Source organism: Pipra filicauda, unplaced genomic scaffold (assembly GCF_003945595.2).
Source record: "Pipra filicauda isolate LSUMZ 115617 unplaced genomic scaffold, ASM394559v2 scaffold74_size2892960_pilon, whole genome shotgun sequence".
NCBI lineage: Eukaryota > Metazoa > Chordata > Aves > Passeriformes > Pipridae > Pipra > Pipra filicauda.
In genome coordinates, this window is record NW_024104920.1 from 261,330 (window position 1) to 286,562 (window position 25,233).

The following is a 25,233-nucleotide window of genomic DNA, read 5'->3' on the forward strand; positions in this document are numbered from 1 at the left end:
GGACCATCCCTTTGGCCAGTTTGGGCCAGCTCTTCTGGCTGTGTCCCCTCCCAGCTTCCTGTGCACCCCCAGCCTTCCTTGCTGGTGTGGTGAGGAACAGGCGCGGCTTTGATGCTGTGCAAGCTCTGCTCAGCAATAGCCAAAACACCCGTTATCAACATTGTGCTGCTCACAGATCCAAAACATAGTGCTGTGTAAGCTGCTCTGAAGAAAGCTCACTCCATCGCAGCCCAAACCAGTACGTGTCAGTGGAAGAACTGAAACTAAACTGTGGAAGGTGAATGTGTCAGAATAGGAGAAAGGTTTTGTTGAGAGTTCACCAGCAAAGCCAATAGTACATGATGGGCTGACCTGCTGATAATGCTGGTTGTGGTGTGAGGTTTTTTGGTTTGTTTGTTTGACTCCTGCCTTTTGATGATACCATAAAAAGAGGCCTAATCCAATGTATCCACATCTGTACCTGTGCTCCTGATTTATCTGCTGTCTGCATAAAATGATGGCCAAACTTACAGAATCCCCATAAATAAATATGAAGTAGAGTATCCCTACTGCTCAGGGACTTCATTACATGGGACATACTCAAACTAAAGATGAAGAACTTGATAGTCTATATAGTGTTTGTTGTGCTTCACTTTGCTTCTGAGAACTGTGATCTAACTAGACTTGACAAGGAAGAAGGGATTGGAGATACAGATATATTGATAATATCAATAGAATTCTTAGCATTGCATATTGTACATCAACAGTGGTTGCTTTTCGTTGTCCATTTCTGAAACCTTTCTCAAAGCTATCTGTGTGCCTGCCACTTTCCTGACCCTTAATTTTAGCATATTCTGGCCACTCTCCATAATATTTGATGGAGGACTCAAATATGCTTTATAATCTTAACTAAGCATGGTTTCTTTCTTCATCATGCTGTACAAGATGTACCAATAGAACACAGCCTGATCTACCTCAGAGAAAGAAATGATGGGTATGTTTCATATATCTAAAATTATATGTATGCACCACCCCCACCCCCAACCTGTCAGGAATGGTGCATCCATATATATGTATATAAATTTATTTATGTGTTTGTGCTGATAATAACCAAAATATTCCAACTATAAAGTAGTGTAAAACAAAGACAAGTTATTTTTATTAACTTCTTATAAATTACCTATTTAAATTGAGCAAGAAATGATAAGGAAATGAAAATGTATGTTTTGAATGTCTTTTGAACAGTGTTCTCTAGGTAGTGTCTTGTAGTTTTCGTTCACTCTCAGTTTCAGGCAGTGGCCCCAAGCTTCTGCCTCGTGACTGTAGAGGGAAATAGGTGAGGAGCAAGTGGGATACAAAGCTGCTTTGTCCGAGAGCACTGAAATCATACCAGGTTAGGTTAAGAAGTCTTGTATTTATCTTACAGGATCCAACTTCCTGGGTAAATATTCACCACCTGGAGTATACAGATGGAGGAATCCTGGACCCAGATGATGTGCTGGCAGATGTTGTGGAAGACAAAGATAAGGTAGAGCTTGGATGAAAATATTACTTTGGCTTTTTGATGTGTCTTTTCAAACAACTAATGCTACTTTCTCGTTTCTTGGGCATCTGGCAGGTGAAGTGGGTGTTAAATATTTTTAAACGTATCTATCCATAGGTGCTATATTTCTGCGCCTCTGGAGTAGAAGGAGGGAGGGGGAAGCGTGACCAAAGCAGTGAAGATAATAAGAGAAGCCTAGCAGTTCATTTAGAATTTAACCTTTTCAAGCAGTTCTGTGTTTCTTTATATGCCTATATTAAAATAGAATGGTGAACGAATGTGAGCTTTGCAAGACATTTTTTTATGCCACTTAAAATATCTTTTATAATCTCTTCCTTTGCACAGAATGAAGTTTTTGAGAATCATTCAAATGTCATGGTTGAGTGTGACAAAATAAACAGACAAATCCTGTGATGACAAGAACAGCTGCTTCAGCTGTGTTAAATTTCAGGAGTTCCCATGATTTGCTACTGAAAGTCTAAGCAGGCCAGTTATGAATTTTAAAAGCTATGAGTCTCTAACTTTCAATTCAAATTAAGTAGATTTCCTTTCTGGATAGAGAAGTAGTAGCTGCAGAGAAGCTCCTTTTAATTGTTTTGTAATTAACAGAAAAATTTAGCTTTGAGAAACTAATTGGGAACTTATTTCAGCATAGAGGAGGAGGGGTATAATTTATAAAACTTTGCTGATTCTATTTATTTTCTAATAAATATCTAGGAAAAATAAATAACTAGGGAAGTTTCTAGTGGCTTGAAACTTAAGATCCAAATATGGGATATGCCTGTGCTTTTAGACAAATAGCTTTGTCTATTTGAAGTGCTGGATGCTTTATGACTTAAAAAATAATTCTCTGTATTGCAAACAGAATTGCTAGTTTTGTATGCTGTTCAATGAATACAAAGTGCAGCATTTTCCTTATGATTAACAGGATACTGTTTCTCAATACCTTAGAAAATTGTCTAAGGTGTACTTCACTGTCATTTTGTAGTGGTTTGTGTGGGAATTCTCAAAAACAATGGATCTCTGTTAGATATATATTCTTTTTATCATACTTGTGTTTCTTGCTCATCCATATTTACTGAAAGTATACTTAAAACACCATAGGACATTTTTCCCGGGAGTGTTTGGAGACTAAAAGACTGGGTTCTGAATTTGACACCGCTGTGTATCAAGGATAAGACCATAAGCATAAGATTTCATAAAATGAGTTATCACATCAAAGGGAAATGCATTACTGGTCTCACCAGTTCATGAAAATTAGCACAACCACCCAGGATTTTCTCTATTTGAAGTACTGATGAGCATTAATTTTCAGAGTATTTGCTATGCAATCCCGGTTTTAACTTGTGACCAGAGCCTTTGCTATACATTGTTGGTGGGTGTCACTGGTTGAGTTTGTGTTGCTGATGAAGATTCTAGTTCACACACAGCTGTAGGTTTAAGCTTCTTCAGTTATAACAGTGCTAGGTGAGACTACTTCTGAAGCTGCCTTGAGGAAAACCCACTGGAAAACTGGGATCTTACTCTCTGAAGTGGTCTGAGGTGTTTTAGGAATATAACAAACTCCTCAGCTTCTCCCTGTGATGTCTCAGTTACATGTGATGCATCACTGTCATCTTGTCTTCTTCAGAATGGCTTGGTGAGACAGGGATAAGAAAGACTTGCTGAACAGCAGCAGCTGCAGTGACAAATCGGATTTTTTGATTAAAGTAGAGGAGAATGATGTAAGGGATCTACTGGTTTGAGAGATCGAAGAATGCTTTCATTTGAGAGTGGAATTGTGCCACAGCGTGTGCAAGGAGCTGTCCATGCTACCTACTGACGAGGTTTGGTATGATCTGATAACAAAGAACCAGGCCCAGAAAAGGCTTACAAGTAGTTTTGATAGTTTTATTGTGTCCTGTTGGCCTTTGAGCCTTCACCAGTGTTATTTCACACTGAGAATCTCGTCTAGGGGATCTTTAGGCTTTTCAAAAGAGGGGAGGAGATATTCAGGTCAAACTGACCTGCAATCTTGTTTAAAGTCCCTGGATAGATGAAGGAATTTTTGGTACATTTATCTGTGCACTGCTTGTCTTTGGTTATGATTATCTGTATGTGTGATAAATGAATAGGCCACAGCTTTGTTGCTCTCTTGTCCTTGTCATCCTTCCCTGTGCATCCAAGCCAGTAATGTAGTTTCCCATTAAATCAGTCACTCTCTATAAAAATAAGTATTGCACTTAACCTCAGTGCCTTTAACCAAAGGTGTGTTTGGCATTGCTGACCATCTGGATCTTCTTCAGTGGCAGAGGAAAGCTGATGCTTTTTTAAAGGGATATAATCTGCTCTAGATTGTACTTTGATAGCAGTAAATGAACAGTTTCTTCAGAGGAAAATGTCCTTGTAATCTATTGATTTATTTCACTGCGACAACAAAACAGTGAGAGCAATATCAGATATAATTTGTTTGGAATTTCAAAAGCTTTTGACAGTCCTTAACAATAGACTGTTCAGGAGGCACAACTACTCATGAGGTAAGCAGCAAGTGCTGTCGTGGGTTAGTGAACAACTGAGAGGGAACAAAAAGATGGAATAAATGGTTGGTTTCCAATACTGAAATGATGGCACTGGGATGTATAATGTCCATTATTGGGAGTGGCAGTGGTTTTGAGGTCTGCTTATGTTAACTTCATGGCTTCCTCTTGAACTCAAAATTAAAGTTCAGCAAATAGGCAGTGCAGTGGATGATATTAATAGTTGTCAATGTGCAGTTAAGCGTGCTGGAGAGGGTGGCTTGCTTTATTTGCATATAAAACAGGTCTAAATTAGTATTATATTTGCTTGGTAACGTGTCATGTGAAAATGCTTTGGAAATTCTTTTTGCTGAGAGTCCCTCTTGCTGCTGCTTCAACAATAACTTGTGTCCTGAATTGGGTGTCAGAGGTAGTTGACATAGTTTTGTAGAATAGCTTTAAAATAGTTTGTTTTCACTGGGTTATCTAGCAATTGGTTCGTGTCCCAATAATCTGAATGATGGATTAATTAAAACCCCCATATTTTGTCAGTTGAATAAAAACATGCTGTTTAAATTGTCTTATTCTAATGTGTTGAAGCTATAAATGGAGTCCTCTTCGTAAGCTGCTCTTAACAGATCTTCCACTTGAAATGACTTTTCTTGAGGAAGAAAATGTCCTGCGAAAATATCTTAGCTGTGCAAAAGATGGAGTACAAAGTATTTCCCTTCATATTACTCTTCTTGGTACATGTCTTAAAGGCATAAACTTAATGTACCATCTATATTCCCTCTGATTTTTGTTTCTTAAATACTCATAAACACCTGGGGAGACTAAACGTATGTCATAAAGGCCTGTGTTAAGCTAAAACTTGCTTAGCTCATAGGAAAAGTTTCCTAGATCAGAATAGTTCTGCTTTCTGAATACACATAGAAGTCTACAGGGAAAATATGCTTTCTATCAAACTTCTTATGTGTATATATGTTCATATTTTGACAGGATTAAATACAAGCAAAATATGTTTATGGGTATGCCTTTATCAGCAGACCCCTTCTGAAGTAGGTGATGGTCTGCTGTCAGGGTGCTGGGTGGTTTTTGTTTGTTCAGGTTGTCTTGTTTTTATTTTGGGATTTTTTTTCTGTTTTGTTTGTTTCGTTTGGTTTTGGTTTTCTTTTTTTGCTTTTGTGGCTTGCTGTTTGGGATTTTTTTTTGTTTGTTTTTCTGTGGGTTTTTTTGGGTGTTGTTTTGTAAGACTGTGCTTGCAAGGGCAGTATTGCAGTAGTTACAATTCGGCCTTCAAAGCTGCTGAACATTTGTGTAAAGATACATTTCCTGATCAGTGCTGCTGGCAAAAGATGTAGGCTTGTCATCCTAGAAGGTGGTGTAGGTTTAACCTCTCCAGAGGCTGTTTCCAGTTTCACTGCTAATAGTGGGAGAGGGTTTGTGGTGTGAGGTGTTTTTTTCAGGAGTGGAAGGAAAAAAAAAGACTAAGTGATTGTGATGGGCACTGTGCTGACACTGAAATAGCTGGATGCCAACATGATCTTAGAAATCAGTGTTTGATTGGGAATCTCCTCTGTTAAATATAGGTGACTTGTGTTTTTTAACAGCAGCAGAAGCTTTTGAAGGACACGAAGCAACATCACTGAAATGCTGAAACAGTGACACTGTTTCAAGATTTGTAGTGACTGTAACTGTCATTTAAGTGTTTGTAATGATGATATCAAGTAAATGGTATGAATTAAGTGTCGTTCAGATACCTATTTTAGCTAAGCATTTAATGAAATATTAAGCAGCACAATCACTGAGTTCTTTCATCTCAGTTCACTATGAGCAGAAATACAATATCGAGATCACATGTCTCCTGGGTGGTCTCCAAATGCTAGAGAAATCAGCTGCTGCCTGTTCAAAATGGTTGTTGGGCCCATGCATGCTCCTGGTGATAAGCTCAAGATCTGGCTGAAGTTTTTGTAGAGGATCCTAAGTAACTCTTTGAAGCCTTACTTCAGACAGAGGACTTTACAGGTAGCTTTAGTTTCACTGACAGTATTTTGAGTGTGAGGCTGACTTGGAGAAGTTGTTTCAGCAAAGCAATAAAAATGAAGCAAGTGTGAACTTCAAGAATGATGTAATTATACAAAGGAAATGTCTTTCCAGATACATGACAGACATGTTTTCTGTCAGTGGATTCTGGACTTTTCTGTTGTCTCCAGGCAGGTTAGTCACTGGGAGTAATGGCTGGCTGGGATTAGCATTTAGAGAGCAGTTATTTTCTGACCTGAGTAGACCTTCAGGGTAGTCATTTTTGCTGTGAAAGTGATTGCACACTCTAATGTGCAGTGTGTATTTAAATTACGTTACATTGAGCTAATTCCATCTTTGAACAGCTTCTGTTGTATTCAACCATCAAATTCCTCATGAAATGGAGAAGGAAATCGGAACTGAAGTAACCTTTAGGTAAGTACAGAAACTGTGACTGAAGAGTAGGAGGTGATAATGAAAATTTCTGCATCAAGTTGAAAAATGGCAAAATTAAGTCAGAATGAAAAGGAGGCTAGTGGGCAGAAATATCTTGGTAGTTTGAAAAATAAATGAAGGGCTGTAGTATTCTGAGGGAATTTCTCTTCATGCGGAGTTACAGTTTGGTGCTTTAAAGCTTCCCCTGCAAGTCAGTGGTAGAGGCCTCTGTGCTGGTTTGTTTAAGTTACCTTCCAGTGTGTCAACAGAGCTGGAAAACGTCACGCTTTACAGATCTTTTTGTTGTATGGTTTGATTCCCAAATACATGATCCATGCAAGTAATGCATACTTAAGTTAGAGAAATGTTGTTCAAACTCTAGACTTCTGTGTAATTAAGCTCTCTAGGGTTTTTGTAACTTTCTGATAACTGGAGTGCAGAATAGAGCCTTTTTTATTCTTCAGTTTGTTATGCAATAGTATATTATACTTGTTTAGGAAAAACATAGCAAGAAATGTAAGACTTCATTATAGCTGAGAATTTTTACCTACTGAAGTATATGCTGCAGTGGGTTTCTTATGTAGAGTCATCTCCATGTTGTTGCATTTGAGTCAGCTTTCCCCTGGAGAAGTTTAAAAAAAAAATCCCTTTTTTGTGAGAATGTGAGAGTTCTCTGGTAGCACAGAAAGCGGTTTAATAATGTTTCATGTAATGTGGAGGTAACATTTGAAGTGTGCAATAGACACAGGATAGTTCAAAGTGGTGTGTTAGAACTTGGATGCTCTGTGTCATTCATAAAATCTACCTCAAAAAGGCATACATCAGAGAAGAAAAAATTACAGCTTTTCTTCTTTCTAAGGTGGTTCATATTGCTCTGGACTAGAGTTTTGACACTCAATGTTACATTTAGTTGATTAATACCATGGCCAAGTTATTGTTTTAATGTGTGTGCTTTTACTGACTGTCAGACTGGTGGCAGCAAATGCAGGCTTCAAGGCTTCTGAGACTTAGTGCTTCTGGCAGAGTCTTGGTTACACTTCAGAAGTTTGAGTGCCTTGTTTGAAAAACTGGTGTTCAGAGGCAGCCAATTTTGATGTTTAGTTCCTTACTGCTGAGATCAAAAAGCCTGATATGCTCAAGATGAGGAAAATGAAGTTGCAAAAATTTGGCAAAACAAGTATGTAAGGGCTGATGTTCTTTGATTTAGTTTTAACCTGTTTGGTTTTTTTGTTTACTTGTTCTTAGTTTTTTTTTTTTCCTACCCCTCATATAATTTGTAGGTTGTGGTTAGTATCTCTGCCAGAATATGTGCAGCTATTTGTCTCTGTGACTCTTCCTTACTGCTTCTGGTTTTGTATTCATATTTTGTGGTTTCAGTAATGAGATCCTACAGACAAGCAGCAATCTTAAAATTTTATTAGCAAAAGGATAACAAGTAATGCATTCTTCTTTCAAACCCTAAATTGGTCAAAATTAAAATGGATTTAACTACTTCTATTCTGAATAACGTTTACAACCTCCAAAAGTATAATATAGTCTTATCGTCTTTGTTACGTTTAGAGTACTGTATCTTCTTTCTATATACCTTGTAATAAGTTTCACTTATAATTTCCAATAATCAGAGTTATTAGGATATGAAATTGTTGCTGACAGTATTTGTTTACTTAAATATTCATAGCTAGTTCTGAGTGTTGCAGTTACAAAGACTAGACAGAATTGTGAATAAAACCTCCATGCAACTTCTGTTCTACCAAGGGAGTCCCGCTAGAAGCTCTTCAGGTATCTGATAATGAGCTCTACCTCATGTGTCTACAAGGAAGGGAAGTATTAGAAAGGGCATATTTTAAATGCCGCCTTTGCTCTTTTTACACCTTAAAATATGGAGATGTGAGACATAGGAAAGTCCAAGAACAAAACAGGGTATCTGTCCTTTTGGGCTGCGTCAAAGGAAGCATTGCCAGCAGGTTGAGTGAGCTGTTTCTCCCTCTCTACTCTGTTCTCATGGGACCTCACCCAGAATACTACTTTCAGGTCAGGATTCCTCAGCACAAGAAAGATGTGGACCTGTTGGAGAGGATTCAGAGGAGGGCCACAAAGGTGGTTAGAGGGATGGAGCAACTGTTCCATGAACACAGGGTGAGAAGGTTGCGCTTGTTCAGCCTGGAGAAGAGAAGGTTCCAAAGAGACCTCATTGCAGCCTCCAGTACTTAAAGGGAGCCTGTAAAAACAAGGGAGAGCGACTTTTTACATGGACAGATAGTGATAGGACAAGGGGGAACAGTTCTAAACTGAAAGAGGAGGCGTTTAGATTAGATAGCAGGAAGAAATTCTTTACTGTGATGATGGTGAGGCACTGCAACAGGTTACCCAGAGAAGTTGTGGATGCACCATCCCTGGCAGTGTTTAAAGTCATGTTGGATGGGCCTTTGAGCAACCTGGTCTAGTGAAAGGTATCCCTGCTTGGCAGGGGGATTGGAACTAGATGGTCTTTAAGGTCTCTTCAAACCCAAACCATTCTATGATTCTATGATTTTGCATTGACTGTGATTATGGCTTTTCCTGTCATCTTGAGTTACAGGCTGTTTAACTTGTTCAAAAGGACAGCACCAATGCTTGCTAAAAGCTTGCATTGAGTTTATCTAGGGTTTACCAATACCTTAAAAACAAAGGCATTGGGGATGGGGACATTCTTACAGAAAAACTGTAGGCATTGATTCGCTGGCCCTTGGATGAACTAAGTTGGAGTTTTGGTTTTGCTATTGACAAAATAGTATGCAAACCAGTTAAGCTGTGGCTGATTTAAAAAAAAAAGTTTTCACACTTTTCAGGAAGAAAAAGTTTCGTGCCATTTTGAGCCAGTGCTTGTTTAGGAAACAGATGTCTGATTTCACTCTTGTGTAGTAGGGTGTGCTGTGAGCCACCATATATATATATATAAAAGGATATTTTGGTAGGAGTTAGTCTGTTTATTTTTGAAGTGGGATCTGAACTGTAAGTACCAGGGGAAGGGGGCAAAAAATCACTATCATTAGTACTTACTAAGCAACACTTTATTTCAGTAATGCAGTTTCTTTTAGAATACAGATTATGAAGCTTTGCATTTTTATGAAATTTGTTTTAATTCCTTGCTGCAGAGCTGCCATGCATTATTCAAGATTATAAAATGATTTGGATTTCAGGAGCATTTGGATTTGCTGATGAGGATTTCAAGCTGTGTAATTATGAAACTGTATGCACATGGGTTGGAAGTTCAGAACTCGTTAGCGTAATCATTAAAATAACCATTTTTTAAGTGTGGTATTAAGTTCCAGGGTGTGCAATTACACTATCATGTGCTCCTGGTTTTACTGGAAGCGTTCTTGTAATAAACTTCAGGTCTAGCAATATGCTTCACGAGAAGTTCATAGCTTTAAGAACAGACACCTGGTCAGATGTTACTTAGGTTATTAAAGAAAATTTAGTTTTATAGATTTAGAGCCATAACACAGTTCCTGTATGCATTAATCAGCCTCCTGTTTATCCTAGAAAAATGTATAAGCTTTTACATATTTAGTGTTATATAATGTAATTTTTCTTAAAATAGAAAAATTTTCTTGGAACATGTTGCAAGGGTTACTTATTTCAGCTCTGCCTAATTTAACATAGTGTGGGAATAAAGGTTCTTACCAGATGGACTCCAAAGTTTTAGCTTTTCTAGTGTAATTTGTGTTTGGACATTCTGAACTGTGACATCTTTATCTGAACATCTGTAACCACCAGAGTTTTTTCCGTTCGTGGTAAGTATTCCATTAGTTTTCTCAGATAAAAAAAATAAATTAAATAACTGTGACAGTGGGTCTGTGACACTAACAGAATTCCTGCTAGTTTTGGAATAAGATTGCCTATTTAAATGCTAAAAGGGGGATTTTCGGGGTTAAAATCCTCTTTATGTAAGAGATGGGAATCTGAAACTTGTGCTTTTCTAATTTGATTCTCTGTTGATCCCTCTATCTGGTTTGTATTTTGCTTTTTCAAAGAGTATTAAAAACATACAGCAGGCAGAATGTTTGGACCCGGGTCACTTAGTTTTTGGGAAGTATTCAGCTGTGCAGCTGTAACACTTTCTCTCAACCTGAAAATGTGTTTTGTCATCTGGGCACTAAGCACTGGATCTAATTGGTGGTCTGACAACTGAAGCTGTCTGCGTTTCTGCTCCTTTCACAATGAGAGGGATGGGGGGAAGGAGGTCATTCCAAGTGCATTTGGTCACAAACAGAGGTCTGAATGAACATTCAAATGTCCTGATGAAAAGGAGCTTAATATCTCTTTGTGTAAGCATAACCTGGTGGAAGACTTATTCCTTCTTAATGATTTTCATCGATGTAATAAATACTTGGAATTCTATATGCACATGCTGATGCTTAAGTGCATATAAGCACACATGTTAATGTTTACCAAGGGAGTGATATGCATTGTGAAAATACTTAACCTTATTGTGGTAAGAGAATTTGGTGGCTTGTTTTGCTATAAAGTAAGCTGAGCTCTTAAATACTTCCACACAGTGGTTTAATTACAATATGTTTTGGAGGCTGATAAAGTTGGGGCTGTTCAGCTTGGAGAAGAGAAGGTTCTGGGGAGACTCATTGCAGCCTTTCAGTACTTAAAGGGGGCCTAAAGAAAGATGGGGACAAGCTTTTTAGCAGGGCCTGTTGCAATAAAACAAGAGACAATGGTTTTAAACTGAATGTCAGTTTAGACCAGATGGAAGGAAGAAATTTTTTACAATGAGGGTAATGAAACACTGGAACATATTGTCCTGAGAGGAGGGAAATGTCCCATCCCTGGAAACATTCAAGGTCAGGTTGAAGGGGTTTCTGATGCAGCTGAAGATGTCCCTGCCTATGTCAGGAGAGTTGGACTAGATAACTTTTAAAGGTCTCTTGCAACTTCAACTATTTATGATACTATTATTTCACTTATCCACATATGGATTGAGAAAGGGATTTGTTGTTCTGTTTTACAGTTTGGGCTCCAAAGATTCTTTCAGTACAAGGCCTTAAACACCTGTTGTGCTATACGTTTTTTAAGATGATGGTGAAGGAGGAGAAGTTTTGTGTTGGTATTTCATTCCTTTTCAGAAGCGACTGTGTCCTGGCCCAAGGAATTAAAGCTGGTTCTGGTACAGTTTTGGGAAACTGCTTCAGTGTAGTAAGCTCGTGTTTTCAGTGGTGCACAACTCCTGGTCACGTTCGGTTCTTCTGATTCCTGTGACTCTTCCCTCCAGAAAGTTGAGGCTTTGGAAGATTGAAGGTAGAAATCTCATTTACATTTCAGCAATTGCAAACAATTTGGAATTTGTGTTTTGGAACTCTCTGGTTGCAATGGGGACGGTGTTCTAGGTGAGATGACCTAATGCTATGGCTGTTCTAAAAGCAAATACCTCCTGAAAGTATTAAAACAAAACGAAACCTACTCAGTTCTTGTGTGCAAGTTTGAGAAATCAACCCTTATTTATTTAAGGCACATTTGACATGTTTGAGGAAAATATCATATAAGTTGCCTTTAAAAATGCACACATATAACCCAGTTTTATGTGCCAACTTCTTGATATATGCAGTGTGTAGTCTAACAGAAAGGCTGTCTTAGTTTGATTTTAAAAGGCTGGGAATGGTACTGGCTCCATACTTCAGCTCCAGAGGCAGCTTTGTAGCTGAAGACTTCTACTGAAAGTGCCAAGTAAGTGTGAGTTAGTGCCTCCTTTGGGGAGTGGAGAGGCTCAGGTGCCCAAAAGGCTGTAGGGGTGGAGACATACAGACCTTTGTACCGGTTGCACAGTAAATACCTTTTGAGAAGATGTATGAATTAGAGAACAGGCCTTCGTCTTTTTGAGAGTTCAGAAGTATCTTCTGCAAAGAACCAGAACTGATTGTTTATAACCTGCTTACAGGTTTTATGGAGGAGTGGCTGAGGGTCTTTAACCTGAAGAAAGGAAGGCTCAGGGGAGACCTTTTCTCTCTCTACACCAATGTGAAAGGAGGTTGTAGTGAGGTGGGTCTGTTTCTTCTCCCAGGTAACAAGTGATAGGACAGGCAGAAATAGCCAGGTGCACCAGAGAAGGTTTAGACTGGATATTAGGAAAAATTTCTTCACCAAAAGAGTTGTCAAGCATTGGAACAGGCTGCCCAGGAAAGTGGTGGAGTCACCACCCCTGGAGATATTTAAAAGATGTGTAGATGTGGTACTTGTGACGTGGTTTAGTGGACTTGGCAGTGCTGAGTAATGGTTGGACTTGATTATCTTAAGGGTCTTTTCCAACAGAAATGATTCTGTGATTTTTCAGTATTAGTGCTTTCCTGTTCATTGTCTTATTCTGTGATGATGGTGTTAATAGCAAAATTGAGTTATAGTAATTTGAAGACTCAAGTTTGAGGACTTTTAGTTCTCTTCTGTTTCTTCAAAGACAGATGGAAGAGCAAAGGAGATGTTAAAAAAGATTTTAGGGTGTACTTACCATTGCCTTTGCTGAGGACAGGGGCTGCTGTGGAGAAGGAAGCAACCTGTCTGCAAATCAGCTGGTACAGTAGGTGATGCACTGACTTCCCAGAGGAGGACACACCTTTCTGGGTATCACAGGTCTGGGTTTGTGGAGGAGGACCAGGCTGTGCCTGGACTGTGAGTTTAAGTGTCACTGCTTTCTGCTGTTACCTTAGGTCAGGCTCTGTGGCCAGAGAGTAGCTGCAGAAATGCAGACTTCTGAGAGGATGTCTTGTACTGTTTCTTCTTTGGGAGGGAATGCTAGAGCTGGAGGAAAAAAATTAGGGTGTCTAGGCTACCTCTAGGTTGTTCAATTCAAGGCTCTTTGGTAATTTTGCCCCGGCTTCCTGTGCCAAAAGAAACTGTAGGATAAAATGTTGGATAAAGAAACTCTTCGTAACTGTAATGGAATTCTGGTGAGTAAAACATAGTCTTTACTTTCCATATGTTTGAAATGCATTTATCTTAAGGTAGAGAAATGGCATGAAATGTCAAATATGGGGCAAAGGGTAATTCTAAGAAAAGTTTTTTTTTTTTTAAATGAATGAAGTTGACATATTTTCATTTCACCTTTGTTGAAGGCTTCATTTGTGGATGCTTTTTCTGTTGCTTTTTGTTGAAATTGAGTTGAAGACAAGCAATAGTCAGAAATAAAGACAAAAATGCATTAAAAGCTAGCCAAGTGCAGATGTGCCTTATGTGGCTTCCTAGAACAGCATTCTATTAGTATGTGGCCTTATACTTCTCTTTTTGCCAAGTTGTATTTCTTGATGTGGCATGTGATTTCTGATCACAGTAGCTGGTTTTCAGTCTATAGGGGTTCTTTTGTTACTGTCCTCCTAATAAAGCAATTTTCAAATAAGACCTAACTTTTAAATGAACTCAAGTTCTACTCTGACATGTTTATTTAGCAGACTGTAGTAATGATAGTAATTATTTTGTGTTGTTTTTTTTTTTTAAAGTACACCTTTTCCAATGCATTTTTAACTTAAGGTGCAATTTTCAAGAGGATAATAAAATACACTACCTCAGATCATGCAATCAAGTTAATGCAATCAAGTTGCTAATCATTTTCTTGGAAGAACTTCCATTAGAGAAGATGAAGACTTGCTCTTCTTTTGCTGAAGAAATGTCCTCATTTGCTGTTGATTGAGGTCTTAAGCTTAAACTGCTAGGTATAGCTTGACCCAGGTTATATTAGTGGCACTTTCAAGTTATGATTGCTTGCCTTCCTGGGACTACACAAAGATTACCGACTGATAAGAAATCAAAGAACTGAATTTCCGAGTACTGAGATTTTCCTGATCTTTATGTTTTACGTGTTTAAAGTCTGAGGAGTCTTTCATATGGTGCTAATGCATTTTATATTAACACTTCTGAAAAGTTTTTCTTAGATGACATGTTTCTTACATCGTTTTATGTTCAGCCTTTAAGGAAGGTTTTTCCCAAACTTTCCTTTATGTCTAATATCTACCACATAGCAGTCAAAGCCTCAAGGAAAAAACATGTTTGAACAAGAAGTTCCTATAGGTCAGTATAAAATAATGTTAGTGAGATGGACAAACAATGCAGCAACAGGAACTAGGTGTCTTAAGATACTTTTACCTTTGTGACATTGGAGCTAAACTGCTGAAGGAGGTATGAAATGTATTATGTGAGGAGCTTTGATCACCACGTGTGGTGTATTTAGTTTTCAAGTTATCAGATCTTATATGAAGCTAAAACTACCCACTGGCTTTATTTGTAATCCTTGTATAGAACTGTAGCTCTTATTTCTGTGCCTCCTCTCTGCAAACGAGTTATAGTACCTGCTGAATAAAGGAGTGAAGAATTTTAATTTCTCCTTTTAGATGTCAGATTCTGTTTTTCTGTATAGCAGCAGCATTCGCTAGTGGCAATTCAAGTAACACCTTCATAGCTAAAATTCTATTGAGTCTCATATATAAACACAACCTGGAAAAGTAAATTCTTTTGGAGATAGTAGCAATTAATCTAATAAATCAAATGCAAAACACACTTTAACAAGGGTTATTTCTTTTTTTCCCCTATATAAGGTTTGGGTTGTTTTTTTTTTTTCTTTTTTTAATTTTAGTGAAGATAAAAGCTTACAAAGGTACAGAATTTTTGTGCTCGGAATCCCTTCCTCAGAAACCTTTGCTGCTTCTTCAAGCCCCCTCAAATCTAGCTTGGGATACAACAAAGGCCTTGTAGCTATATATGGTCTCTTTACTGTCTCGTGTGAGGGGTTCACATTCCCATTTCCCTGTAACTGTTTCAGAATGCCGTCCCAACGTTCCCATTTCCCTGTAACTGTTTCCGAATGCCATCCCAACGTTCCCATTTCCCTGTAACTGTTTCCGAATGCCATCCCAACGTTCCCATTTCCCTGTAACTGTTTCCGAATGCCATCCCAACGTTCCCATTTCCCTGTAACTGTTTCAGAATGCCATCCCAACGTTCCCATTTCCCTGTAACTGTTTCAGAATGCCATCCCAACATTCCCATTTCCCTGTAACTGTTTCAGAATGCTGTCCCAACATTCCCATTTCCCTGTAACTGTTTCAGAATGCCGTCCTGACCTTCCCATGCGAAAGCGAAGATGGCAGTGGTTGTGTGCAGCTGTACTTAGATAGCCTGTTAGGTTGCCTTTGTCTCTGGAAAAGGGGCTTTTTCTTCAGTGTCTGAGGGCTCTGTTTCCAGAGGGACCACTCAAAGACAGTGAATGTTTCTTGGGCTTAGTTTTGTTTTGGCTGTGGTTTGCTGGCAGCCTTGAGCCAGCCTAAGTGTGCATTTGCTTTCGGAAGAGACGGTGATGTCTGCCCCCAGTCCTGATGCTCTTGCCCTCTGAACTGTGCAGGAGCTGTTCTGCATTTAAACTAGTTTGGCACAAACATGAAACTTTGTTGATTTTACCTGGAGCAGTTTTACAAAGTAACTCCTTTTGTGGGCTCTGTGCTGCCAGAAGGGTGAGAGGCAGCAGTTCTGTTGCTGATGGTGTTCCTGAGCTGGTCATACTGCTCTGGTGATACATAAGGAGTTGAGGCTCCTCTTCTTTGCTTGCAACCACTACAGGAAGAACTTCAGTTTCAAATTGTGTTGCTAAGCAATAATGGACCAGAATAGGACAATAAATGTTCTTAGGAAAGTAGGACCATCTTTTGCTCCTTTGACTGCACTGCTTTGTTGTACTTTGCTGTTTGAGAGATTTTGTTGGCATTTCACAGTCTAATTTTTACCATTGTCCTCTGTTCAAGGAAATTCCATTTGTTTCTTGAAGGAAGGGAATACATGAATATTTTATGTAGTAATTTAGAAATTGTAATTTAAAGTGTAGTAAGGACTGTCCTATACCACTTCATGCACCTTCCTGTTCTGGGCTGTTATGCTTGTACCCAGCTTGTTTGAAAGTCCTCTCTGCTTCCTCTGGAGAAGGTGCCTGCTAGACAGCACCTCTCACCCTACCCTGCAGATTTGGCTCTTAAAGGAGATTTTAGGATTAGGTTTTAGGATAGGTGTGTGGGCTTTTTTTCTTTTTTTAAAAAATCTATATACTGCTTCATCTAAATGTAGTTTGGCAACCAACAAGCTCAGTTTCATGAAGTCAAAAATATTGTGGAAGAGTTGGCTTTCACCTCCTTGGATTGGAAAAAATAAAATTGTGTGAAGAAGGCTTGTGCTCCAGCAGAAAAGGTTTTGTAGCTATGCTGATTAGCTGTGCTGCTTCAAAATTTAGAAAACTTGATGATTGATCACATATAGAAGAGAAAAACCTGATAATTGCAGCATTTGGAACCTCAGCTTTTCTTCATTAAAACTAATGAGAATATGAATAATTCTACAATTGGAGGTCTGAAAATTAGTACAAGAGCTGGAAATATAGATTGTGGGCTGACTGAAAGGACAGTCTGTGTGCTGTGATACTTAATTGATCAATGACTTTGAAAACCCTAAACTTGTACATACCTGTCAGCAGGCACTGGGAGAGTTATGTCAAAAGTTTCAGAATGACCTGGATCATTTTAAACATTAGCCATCAGGTGTTTATGAGCTGCCTGCTTTTCTGCTCTAATTAACTATATTCTGGTAGTAGAACTGAGCTTGAAAGTTAATGTGCACAAATATTTTAGCAGACCTATCTGGCTGGTACCCCATAGCAGAAGAGGAAAGGTGAGGATGACTATGTCCAGCTTGCTGGTAGCCAAAGCATGGCACTTACTTTAGTCCTAGATGTACATCTGTATCCCTGTATTAAATACAGATAAAGACATATGTGGTGTAACTCTTTTGGAAATTCAAGTGATAAGTGTTTTTTCCGGCTTATTCATTCCTTTAAAAGTGAAAATTAGTAAAAGGGGTAATATGGAAGTTGTCCCAGTTGTGTAAAGCAAATGAGTAAATACTGTTCCTTTTGCTGTTGTCTTTCTAATTAATAACACTAGCCACTCTTGGAGGATAGCTGAGAATGTAAACATAGTTTAAATATCTTCAAATCATGTAAGATAGAATTGAGGAAGAATAACAAACAGCATTTGAAGTATTTTTATCATGTTAACATTTGATTTTATTGTAAACAATGGGTGTTATCAGGACTTCTAGTACTTGGCTTTTTCCCCAGTATGTTCCTTAGGAATGGAAAAAAAAAAAAAACAAACCCAGAATTGTACTGCAAACACATTATGAACACTATTTTAGTTGCCTGGTGAATGTATTCTGCAGTACAGTTTGGAGTGGAAAATACTTTCATTCAGTTAATAGAAGACACATTACTGACTCTATCTGATACAGAGAAAACCAAACCATCTGCTGAAGGCGATGAACTGTTTATTCCTAGTGTATTGTTCTGAAAGTGCAAATACTTGTAAAGAAAGCTCCCAGACTGCTCACGTCACAAACAAAAGCATCTTTTAGCCCTCTGCGCTCTTCACGTGGTGTTGCTTGTTGCCCCTGACTGTCAGGACTGGATGTTACGCTTCCTGTCCGACCAGACAATTTAATGTATTTTCTGGGGGAAATTAGGAACAAGATACAGAACTTGGCCTTGTATGGAGAAGGTAGTGAATGGAGTATCCCTACTATTTAGGGATGACAGCAGATCTTCTCTTTGTTTCTTTGTTCTTCTTGTGTTCAGCAGAGCCATCCAAGGTTTTTCTCATGAGGGATGACTCGGGATTTGAAAAGTGATTGACATACGTGCCAATGGTATCAGAACTAGGAAAGTTACAGTGTGCTATTCACTGCCAATCAATTTTGAAAATTTGCCAAAAAATGTTTGAGGTAATAGGTTAAAAAGTAAGGGGAGGGAAAAAGAGTAAGCAATCTTCTGACCCTCTTAAACAAACGAACAAACAGCTACCAAAAACCACCCCAAACAAACAAAGAACTCTCACCAAAACCAACCAACTGACCAAAAAAAAGAAACCACCAAAAACCAGACAAACTTTTGGGTTTTGTTTGTCTATACCTAGCAACCAGCCTATGGACTGATAACATACAGTTGGATTCCCCAATGTCCTGTTTTCCCACCAAAGCCCTTTCTCCAAAAAGGAAGCGAAAAAAACCCCAAACCAACAGCAAAAAACCTCAAGCAAAACCCCCAAACCACTGCTGCCTTATGGAAATAGCAACAGCACTTGTTTAGTTGGCCTAGGGAACAATGGTTTGCTGATTTTGAGTGACTTCAGAGTTTTCCAACTCTGCATCATCCTCTTATAACCCAGAGAATTTGCTTTCCAATTTCTGCCTCCTCCCCACCTTCAGTATTCTGTTAAGTGTGCAAGTACTAGGCAACTCTCCTGTTTTATGGTTTGGAAAAGGATGTGTTAATCTGGGCAAAGGACTGGTTACTGACACTTCTTTAAATGGGTTACATTACTTTCCTGTTTGCAGATGCCCAGTGTGGCTTTTTTGGTAAGCAAGCATTGCCTAAATGTTTGTTCTGAGAGAACGCTTCGTTAATGTTATCAGCTCCAAACTTTTGGAGAAGCTGAATGGGCTAAACTCTGATCACTCCTGGGAAAGTTTCCCTTTGCTCTGACCTGCAACCATTTTCCATTTATCTCTTCATTCTGTGTGTGTGCACTTACATACAGGCTTAGCCCTACATATTTTACTGTGACATTCAGAACTGTGTTATACTCGTATTTATCTTACTAATCATTTAAATTATATTATTTGCATTAGGTACCTACTTGCTTGCTCTTCTGTGCTGCTAAAGGCTCAAAGACTAGATGGTCCTTATGATATGAATTACTAACATGGAGAAGCTGTAGTCTCTTTGACTGGTCTGTTGCCATTGCTAAATCCCTTTGAATCATGTTTTCCATAGAACCCCCGAATGTACAAAGCATATTCCTTATTCCTGTTCAGTTTTTCATGTTAATTCCCTTGTTTCCAGCTGCTGTCTTACCAGGAAAAATAGCTACAGGACAGTTGGTTGGATGAACATATTGCAGACAAGACAATTTCTTTATTAAAGTCTGACACAAAGTCTGAGAGGCTCTGTCAGAGTGGCAAACAACTGCTTATCCAAGCTGAGATTGGCAAGTTTTAGAGGAGATTGCTTTATTTTGGCAAAGTACTGGAGCACATAAGGAACTTCTTAAATATATATTTTTTTTTTTTCAGAAGTGTTTGTAATAGTAAAATTTACTGTGGATGGAAAAGATCAGCTTCAAATAGAGCTGCAGGGCTGTGGGTCTTCCATTGTGCATGGGTGCATTGCTGTAAAGGGTGGGTCCAGCCTTACGTTCTGCTAACATGGAACTGTGTTTGGGTTAGAATGAGTGTCCCCCCACCCCAGCCTGCCCCTGGGACGTTTTGTCTCTCTGTGTTGTCACCTTCTCTGCAGAGGGATGCTCTCCTTTACCTGCCTCCTCCCCAGCCCTGCCGATCCCCAGCCTGGGTGAGGGCAGCACAGTGTTATTAAGGGTGTGTATATAATGGTGTCCCTGGGCAGGGTGCAGTGGGACCTGCTGCTGATGATGGCATGTACTGAGGGATTTGCAGTGCTGAATAGTGTGGTGAGGTTTTGTCCTCTTGGAAATCTGAAGTCAGATTCCACTGGAGTACACTGGTCCCTCATTGTAAGCCTTTGAACTACATCAGCTCTGCTGCTGATTATGTCATCAAGGTCCCTTGTAAAAAGTCTGTTTGGAGTCTGGCAAGGCCTGTGCTGTTGCTTTGTGTGTCTTATAGATGGCTTGGGCCACCACTCCTTTTTTTGCCCATGTTCTCTTCCCATGCCTTCGCAACCTGGTGTGTGGCATTTGAGTACCAGTGACATCATACTTCTTGCCCCTTTCACTCATTATCACTCGCCCTGTTAGCTAATATGGTATTTCTGGCAGAAGCATGGTGCATCATATATTAAAATAGTTCTGTACATATAGTGTATTCAGAAAGAAAATTTTTGTGAAAGAAGACTTGAAAACCCAGTTAAGCAGTAGAATATTAATCATCTAGTTGAATGCTCTGACATTTTAAGCAATTAAACATTTTCAGGAGAAGGAAGAAAAACTGTCAGTTTGGAGTCATCTAGCACTTTTTATTACTTCTAATAGCTAGTGTTTTGTTAGCTTGCTAGTACTGAGTAATTTTTAACAAAGTTTTTTATAGTGGGTCTAAGAGACATGTCTTTGAACTTGTACCAGAATTGCCTTTTCTATTAATTAGATATTGATGTGTTCTTCCTAGTTGTTAATTACAAAAGGCTTGTTAAACAATTTCTGTGTAGTTCAGTTGTTTGTTACTGCATGCATTGGCTTTCAGCAGTGCAAAACGTAAATAAACTTAACAGTTCAGCACTGTGATCACATGCTTTGTATTTTTAGATAGTGTTGCTTTTTGGGGTTGATTTTGACCAGATTTTGTAACAAGGCAGTATCTCTTCATTTAACTGGATAAACTTCAGTGTTTGAAGAAAGATAATCACTCTGCAGTGGCTTGCACTGTAGTTACATATTATTTGGAGTTTGTGCTATATATTTCAATTGAAAGCCTCTGCTCCAGCTAAAAGTGGAACTGAATAAGCTGAGCTAAGGGAGCTTTTTAAATGACATGTGAATAGATCATTTGTCATTGAAAAATGCAGAAACATTTGGAGAAAAAAATATAGGTGACTTGAACAATTGTATTTCCTGGATGTGGTAGCATTTGAATGCTGAATCAGTTGGACCTTGTTGTGATGCATTTAGATAATGGCTGTGGATTATTTGGTTCTGGGTAACAGCTTGAGCTGTGCATTGTACTTCAGCACATGCTCCTTTCCCCATAGATTTTAAATATACTGTCACTGAATGAACATTGTTGATCCTTATGTTATGGAGCAAATTTTAAATTTGAAAGAAGTGGTGCACAGCATGTCCTTCGAAGTTTCTGAAGGCTGTGTTGTAACTGAGTGACTTTGTCCTAGTAGAGGCTCCTAAAGTATTTTTGATGGCGGAGTAAGAATGGATGAGGGCAGATTTGAACAAAATAAGAGTTTCTGTTCTCTTAATGATGCGAGGCTGAAGAGTGGACCTCCAAATTCTCTAGCTCCTGATTGCCAGTAATTTAAGCCTGATTATTTGACGGCTGTTAAGTGCTCTTTCTCTGTTCTACAATATTGAGGCAACTTTAAAGGATTGTGTAGGCTTATACCTGCAAGAATATATGGCATATATATTTTGATTGTGGAAAAATGGATAATTAAACTGGTAAGACTCATGTGGAGTTCTCCAGATACAAACAGCATGGATTTTGATGTTCACAGGTTTGGCTCCATGTGATATATAAAGCATGGATGCAGAGGATGCAGAGCCTTCAAGTCAAAGTTCTCAAATCTCTGGCTCAACAAAGCTTATTTAAAAGTATTGGGTTTTCCCTTTGAGCTTGACTGTCATCATCTTCAGTTTTTTATCTTCTTTTTTTTTTTTTTTTTATTCCTTCGCTGGAAAAAAACCAGTCATTGTCTAAAGTTGTCAGATTTTAACTCTTCCTGCCCTTGGCTTTGTGGATGAGCTATGTTGTGGTAGGTACTTCGAGCACTGGTTGGAGAAAAACTAAGTAACTAAAAAAAACCAGTCTTTGAACACTATTATAAATGCACAGTCTTGGTCTGTTTTGTAGAAGTCTGAAGGTTTCTGTGCATCCTGCAGCCACTCTGTTGTATTCCTCTCACAGGGTCCTTGTGGGCTCTGGAACAGCTGCCTAGATACCAAATATAGAGGGGGAACAAACTGAACTGGGCCAGGCAGGGGGTTTGTGTTATTCTTTCTTAGGAGAAGGGAAAAGGACAGAAGGAAATGGAGAGTTTAATTGTAAAGCTCCTTACAGTTTTACAGTGTCCTCAAGACAAGCATATACGTGAACAATTTGAGTACGTTTTGTGATTTTATTTAAAAATCTGATGAAAAATAAGTGTTTAAGAAGCTATATTTTCATTGATTATGCACTTGATGTCAGTGACAGGAGCAGCCCAGTACAGAGCTTTTATATTTTAAAATGTTGTTTTGCAGCCTACTTAAAAGTGATTTTCCTACTTGTGGGAAATAGTGAAGTAATTAAACACATTTGGGTCTATGCATAAATTTTCTAAAATTAACTGTCTCTTTCACACTGATCGTTCTTGTCTTTAATTGGGTTGAAATGTGTGAAAGGGAAAAAGGGTTGATAGGGAACTATTTTACAGAGAGTAGTTTAACTACAGAGCACATAAAGAAGTATTTAGATGTGTTTGGGCCAGGGAGGCAAGAACCTTCTGTTAAAAGGGGAAATATGTTTGTATTGGTTTCTGCTGCATTGTTTTTGAGTACGTCACCTGCTGTTTCCATGCTTTGTATTTCACTCCAGTGGCGAAATTCAGGTGTGCTGCAGTTAGGAACAAAATATTCTATCACTTGAAGAATTAAAAATCCTTAATCATGAAGTTGTGGTTGTCACTTATCGCATCATTATGAATACATTTAATGTTAATTAGTTTACATTTTTCCTATTTCCTTTTTTGTTTCCCCAGCAGTTTGCTAACCTATTCACTACCAGCAGTGCTGATGAACCTTTTCAGGCTTCAGACATGTCTAATAAGTAAACTAATGCATGATGCACTTGCACAAAAGTTGAGAAATCATTCTGAAAAGTGCCCAGCAAAAGGATGCATTTCAGGGAGAAATGGAAGTGTGATGGAAATAGAGGTGATATTTAGGTGTATATCCTGCTGTAGTACAGTGGATGTAAAATAGTGGAATAAACAGTTGAAATACTTTGATTGTAGCCATGACTCTCTTTTTGGCTTTTATTTACAGCTGAGTTCTTGCCCTGTCCCTTCTTCTCAGCAGAATTGTTTCCTGTTTGGAAATTCTTTTCTAGTACTGAATAGGAAGCTAACTTGTTTCAGGTGTATGTATAAACAATTTAACCCCGAAGCAAATGTTTTTTGTGCTGGGGAACTTTTACGTTCAACTCCATCATCTTTGTTTTCAAAGTGTGTTTGTTGTTATAATAAACTCATTTTTTTCGGTTAACTGGAATTTATGAAGCATATCTTGGGATCAGCATTTAGTCTTTCACCTGCTATAACAAATTTGAGACACATGGTTATGCGTTTTGTGTTCAACTTTTCGCTTCTGAGTAAGTGATTAATCTTTCTTCTTGTCATGTTTTGTGTCACAGTAGCACTGTCGTTTTCTCCCTCTGACAGCCTGACACTATTTAAACATCAGTCTAATTTTGCACATAAGCCAGTTTAAGAGAAGGAAAAAAATCACGTGAGGCATGTCACAACTTATTTTCAGAAGCAGCAGGCTTGCAGAAGGCACAACTTGCTCTGTTCTGTCTTGATTTCTGCTGACAGCAGGCTGTGGTGCTAAGCACATATAACAAAAATCAGGAGTATTTCAGACAACAGAAGTATGGGAGAGTACATATCTTGCTGTGCAATGAAAAGGCAAAGCTTGTTGGAGGGAGGGAGAAGGTGTTGGAGCCCATATATGATTGATTTGTACTGGTATCTCTATCTTTTTAGGGAAGACGTCTGCTTTATGCCATGTGTTTTAGGAATTACAGTTTTCTTAAAATGCTGTACTTCCTGATAAGTCTTGCCCCCTAGCCCTCAGTGTTTCAGTCTTCACCTTTAGAATGATATTTAAATTCACTGATTTTACCCTTCTGTTTTGCAAGTCATATGGTGGTCATGTCTAAAATAGGAGTAAGTGATCAACTAGGAATGATTTCAAATTTTATTTTGGGTTTTGATATGTCAAATAACATGTGGGACTTCAAAATATTCTCACCTCTCCCTTGCTTCTTGGCTGAGGAAAGGAACCAGTGGATCAGACAGAAGCACTAAAGTTACGTTGAAATATTAACTGAAGTACTCTTCCCAAAAATATCACCTCTCCTTTTTGCTCTGTCTTCTAAGGACAGGTGAGATTTTCTTGTGCTGTTCCCAGAGCACTGTGACACAGTGTTCTGCATTTCTCCCCATGGCTTGTCTTGACTTTTTTCTGTGTCCCCTTGCCTTCCTGTTTGTTGTAGTTCCCTTTCACAAGGTGTATGGTGGTTTAAACATCACTGCCTACAAGAACAGAATGTGCAAAAATGTTTGTATTACACAGAATTAAAAGAACATCTATAAAAAGTACTCGGTCATTGACAGTAGCAAATTTCAATGGGCAAACATCACCTGGGAGCAGAATTGTGAGAGCTTGAAAACGCTCTGTTTACCTGCTAACTATGAGGAGTAGAGAGCTGCCTTGTGGGGTTATACCTCAACTTCTGTGTAGTCAGTGTTAGCAAAATGAAGTATTTTTTGGTATTTCTTTGACTTTTTTTGACTGGTGAGAATTTGATGGAAACTTAAAAATCATATGGTGACTTCCTGTAGACTGGATACTTCCTGTGTCACATGAAATGAGCTGGGCAATTAGCTGGAAGCAAATACTAATACCTGTTTTTGCATTAATTTGTAGACAAAGGAGTATCTCTCAGCATTGGTACTGCCATCTGCAAGTGATGGTGTACTGTCAAAGCTGGAGTCATTCGACTGCAGGATGTACTTTCTGTGCTTTTCAGAGAATTCTGAAGCAGTTTATTGCAGACTTAACCTGTTGTCTCCCTGACAGTTTTTTCCCTCCCATTAGCTGTGCAGCAGAGTGAAGTACACTGTTTCCGTTGTTTTAAGGCATCAGTGGTTTAAAAGGGAAACACTACTTTTTAGACAAGGTCTGTTTTCTCAATTGATGTGTTATTGGCAATGTAGGAAGCCTTTTTCCT

General features: G+C 38.6%; 1 protein-coding gene across 4 annotated transcripts in view; it reads left to right on the forward strand.

The window, feature by feature from the left end:
• Positions 1–25,233, forward strand: part of PARD3B (par-3 family cell polarity regulator beta) — a 399,222-nt gene that overhangs the window by 24,044 nt on the left and 349,945 nt on the right. For all 4 annotated transcript variants that reach the window (XM_039389618.1, XM_027731420.2, XM_039389619.1 and 1 more), the window contains exon 2: positions 1,406–1,507. In XM_039389618.1, coding sequence (XP_039245552.1) covers positions 1,406–1,507 — 102 coding nt within the window. The remainder of the gene's footprint in view (positions 1–1,405; positions 1,508–25,233) is intronic.